This window comes from Histomonas meleagridis (assembly GCF_020186115.1).
Source record: "Histomonas meleagridis strain 2922-C6/04-10x chromosome Unknown contig_109, whole genome shotgun sequence".
Taxonomy (NCBI): Eukaryota; Parabasalia; order Tritrichomonadida; family Dientamoebidae; genus Histomonas; species Histomonas meleagridis.
The window spans coordinates 4,252-9,040 of NW_027150753.1; the positions used below are offsets into that span (position 1 = coordinate 4,252).

Here is a 4,789-nt window from a genome sequence, read left to right on the forward strand (position 1 = left end):
TGATAAAATATTATAAATTATATTGTATGAAAATAATGATGATAATGTTTATAAACTTATTATTAAGTCAAAATAAATGAATTTATGGAAAGCCAGTGATATGTATTGTAATAAGGAAATGCTGTTTTGAGCTATTCTTAGTTTTATTTTGATAAAAAAAACTTTTCTTTAAATTAAAATGCCGTTGAAAAGTGTGTCAAAAAAATAATATAGAAATTTTCCAAAAAAACTATAATTTTAAACGCTGAAAATTATCATTTCATCCTTAATACAAACAATTAAAAAAAATATATATTATCAAGTACATTCATCTATCGAATTATCAATAACATCCTTCTCTTTCTCTTGGCCAAGCAATGTAAAATAACGGTTAAGTTATTGAAACTTCCCGAAATTATCAGAAAAAGTAAAAAGTTATACAAAAAAAAGTAAAGTTTATCATGGCACCGGACCTTGCTAAGCAGTTAATCAAGAATTTATTACAAGAAATCGTAGAAGACCTTACGGCAACTGAAGGTACTAATGACGATTATTCAGGGTTTTCCGCAATCGCTTGGATCGAATCTCCTTGTAGGAATTACGCCACTACACTTCAAGGTATTGTTAAGCTAAATCCAGAGTCGGTTCTTAGCGTACTTCTTTTTAGGTTAAGAGAACATTGTAAATTATTTCTCAACATAAATTCCGTCCCAAGTCCAATTAAGATCAAGAAACTTCTAGTTCTATGTGAACTCATATTGCATTCACCCGAAATTGTCCTTAATGCCAAATCCAAAGAGTCATTGAACATCATTCTCAATATGCAACTTTATAACAAAGATATTGCCATGGCTAAGCAAATGATAGTTGAGTCCTTGTTTGAAGTTGCTCGATATTTAGTTCTTCATGGTGCCAATCCCGTTCCCACATCCTATCAAGTAAATTCATCCAATGATCTAGCAAATCTCTTTAAGATTTGTTCCAAACTTAACTATACCACAGCCACTTTTAAATCCATTCTTCGTTTATCGCAAACAGTTGTCCCAAGTCTTCCCATAGAATTACGACCAAAATTAGTCAACAAGCTATATCGTACCATAGTCAAATTTTACACATCCAACACCAAAGAGTACAGAGAACTTCTTTTAACCGGGGTTGATGAAGCCCAAAAATTAATGGATATCTTATTAAGTTGGAAGTCCAATGACATTGACAACATATCATTATATGGCGTATTGATGCCCTTATGTACACGTGATCTTAAATTACTTAATACCAAGAAAGGGCCGTTTGTTAGCATCATGAATACGTTAAGTAATTTCAAACAAACGAAAGAGAACCATCGCACACCAATCTCATTAGCCATATTAGAAATCACCAATTGTGTCTCGTTAGTTAGTGCGAATGAGAATTCATTATTCCATGCTTTTGATGAATTCTTATTCTCATATAAAGGTAAATTCGAAGCTTGGATCTTTAAAGATCGTAAGAAACAATACTTTACTGGATCATTATTAGGTTATTTCTTACCACGATATGCAGCATTAGAATTTGAGAAACGACAAAAGACTGATGGCCCAGCATGTAAGAAGATATTACAACTTGTCGAGAAAACACAAGGATATTCATGTTATGTTTTATTTTTACGTTATATTTATGATCATTATAAACAAAACAAAGCCGGATTAAAAGAATGTGAATGGCAATTAATGACATTATTATCCAACAAATTCCAAAAAGCAATGTTACATTTACAAACACGTAAAACAGATCAAGAAGATTTCCAAAGACATTCTGACTTTGTTAGGACAGCAGTCCAATTCTTAGTTGGATATAATTATAAATTTTCACGGTATTGTATGTTATCATTATATGGAAATCCAGATCCAAGTTTACGACATGCGAATAAACAAATGGATGCATTTATCCATTCGAATTGTGGCTTTGATCAAATAGGAGCAATATTAGCATCAGCATTACCAGTTTATATCCAACATTTCATATCAAATAGTGCATTTTTGGTTAAGATGTATCGAGCGTTTTTAACACTTACTGATAAATGGGTTAATCAATTAAAAGATTTAAGTGGTAAAGAAGCAATTAAATTATTAACTGATATATCAATTACTAGTAAAGCTATGACAGAGAAAGCAATTTCAATTAATTCACCTAATTTATCTTCTACACCATTTTTATTTTATCGATTTTTAAAATGGGCATTTATGGTAATGGAATCAACTAATTCACAACAATATTTAACACCTAATCATGACTTTATTAAGTTAAATATGTCTGTAATCTTAATGTTATATTCATATTCAGTCGATCCAATTATTAATTCATTAAATGAATTAATGGGTGTTAAACTTAGATCTTATGGAATTAATTTCACATATGAATTCCCATTAAAAGATATTTCTCCAAATGATGACGTTATTATACCAGCAGTTAAATCAATCTTCTTACAATGGGTAAGTTCTACTATTCGACAAATTCAAGCAGAAGAAATTGCTGCAAGTGATAATCCTTCACAAACATTATCTAATGGTGGACAATTTTCATTTGAACCATCACGAGAAAAGATATCATTAATGACAATATTTTTATGTCGTTATATTTATTTCTTAAGTACAGTTTCATTTTCATCTAATGAAAGTCAACCAGCAGAAGTCCGATTTATAGTATCAGCATTAAAATATATTGATAAAACTAATAGTAAAGATATAGCATTTACTAAAGCATTTAGGAATACAAACAAAGAATCATTACCAAAAATTATATCAAATTGTAAAGATTTAGTATTATTTAAATATCAAAACTTAGATTTTGATAATAAAATATTTTGGTGGAATATCATTGATTTAGTTACTTATACAATTGAATCAGGACAATTAGAAAATCAAGAAAATCAAGAAGCTGTAGTTAATGATATTGAAGAAATGATTAAAATATTTATATCAATGGTACAAATTAATGCATTTGGTGAAAGTATTAAATCAATTATATTCTCTATTGGTAGTTTACTTAAAGCATTTTATTTAACTAAAGTAAAGAAAAGTTTATTCTTACAAAGATCTGTAATTACTACATTAATTGAAGTCTCAATTCAAAATAGACTTACTAAAGCTTCTTTAATTACTTATCCAATAGGTAAAATCTTAGAAATGTTATTTAATAATTTCCATTTTGATTTAACTGATTTATTACCAAATGTTAATGAAATATCATCTAAAGAAGATACAGTACAATTCTTTTCATTTGTATTATGTTCATTTAATTTATTAATACAAGATTTCCAAAAGTCTCAATATGTAATGTATATTCAAAAATGTATTTATTATATTTTAATTAATAATACTGATTATTGTTGGCAATTATATTTCGAATTTATTAAAGTAGCTAATCCTTTATTAAAGACTATAATGATGGAAGCTTTATGTACAATATATAAAACAGAAATACATTCAATTAAAGCAACTAAAACTAAATATATTGAAAAGATATTAAAACCTTCAACTTTAGATGAAAGTAGTATTTCTGATTCTACTAATAATTCTTCAACTTCTAAATCAAAATCTTCACATAAACCTAAATTCTTAAGATTAAGTATATTACATAAATCTAAAAACTTATCAAATATTCATAGTTCTAGTGAAAGTATTGGATCTACATCACAAACTTCATTTCAACTTAGAACAGAACCTAAAGTAATGACAATAGCTAATGCTACACGTATCTATAAAGAAATTCATACACATGATAAAGATAAACATCAAGAAGCACATTTCATAGGAAAAGAACATATTTATAACTTCTTAACACAAAATGATTTTGAAATCTTTCGAAAACCACCAATTAATAATGTTGGATTTATTCGAGCTATTATTAGTTGTTGTATAGCATATCGAATTCATGATAAAGTATTTATAATGATGACAAATCATTATAAAAAAGATAAATCACCATTAAATAAGACAAATCATTATTCATCATTTTATACTGCATGGTTTAAACAAATTATTGGAGATTGGCCTATAGAGAATTTCATAGTTATCGCAAAAGTCTCTAAAATTAAAGAATTTGTTAATGCTATTAATCCTAATTTAGCATTTGTATATTATTTACAATTATTTAATAGTATTATTAAAGATGATGAAATATTAACAACATTATTAATAGAATGTTTCTTTAGACCAATATTAAATGATCCTAAATCTTATAATAAACCATTTGATAGTAAGAAAATGGATTTCAATATTACGGAATTTATAGATTGTTTAAGACAACATAAATCATTTATTGATTTAATTAAAAGTATTTTACAAGCAGAACCTTATTATCCAAATATTACTACAAGTACATTTCAAACAGATAAAGAAATTGTTTTAGGATTTATGTCTAAAAGACCACCAGTTATTGATCGAAGAGAATTCTTTAAACATTCAGTTACACATGAAATTAAGAAATTACCAGTTCCATCATTAGAAGATCAAATTAAATTACATAAATTTAATTGGGTTCGATATTTAGGTACAACAGAGAATGGTAGTCATGGATATTATTTATTCCCTAATCAAATTCCTAATATTAGTAGTGAATTAAATTTATATTATTATTTCTTACATTTTAGTCATATGAAGAAACATTCATTTGAATTATTTATTAATGGAAGAGAATTAACTACTAAAGGAAGTGAATTCTTTTCTAATTTCATGAAATATATGCCTGAAGAATTCATAAAGAAGTTAAATAAAATTACAGTATTAAATCCTTCACCTTTAGCTTTAATGGTATTAAGTCAAAACCCATT

General features: G+C 26.9%; 1 protein-coding gene across 1 annotated transcript; it reads left to right on the forward strand.

Moving 5' to 3' along the window:
* Positions 1 to 440: 440 nt before the first annotated feature.
* Positions 441 to 3,060, forward strand: GO595_000583 (uncharacterized protein; the record flags this gene model as incomplete). Its single annotated transcript, XM_067919118.1, has 2 exons — positions 441 to 2,967; positions 3,053 to 3,060. The coding sequence occupies 2 exons, from the start codon at positions 441 to 443 to the stop codon at positions 3,058 to 3,060; spliced, it is 2,535 nt and encodes an 844-aa protein (XP_067779227.1).
* Between the last annotated feature and the right edge of the window lie 1,729 nt (positions 3,061 to 4,789).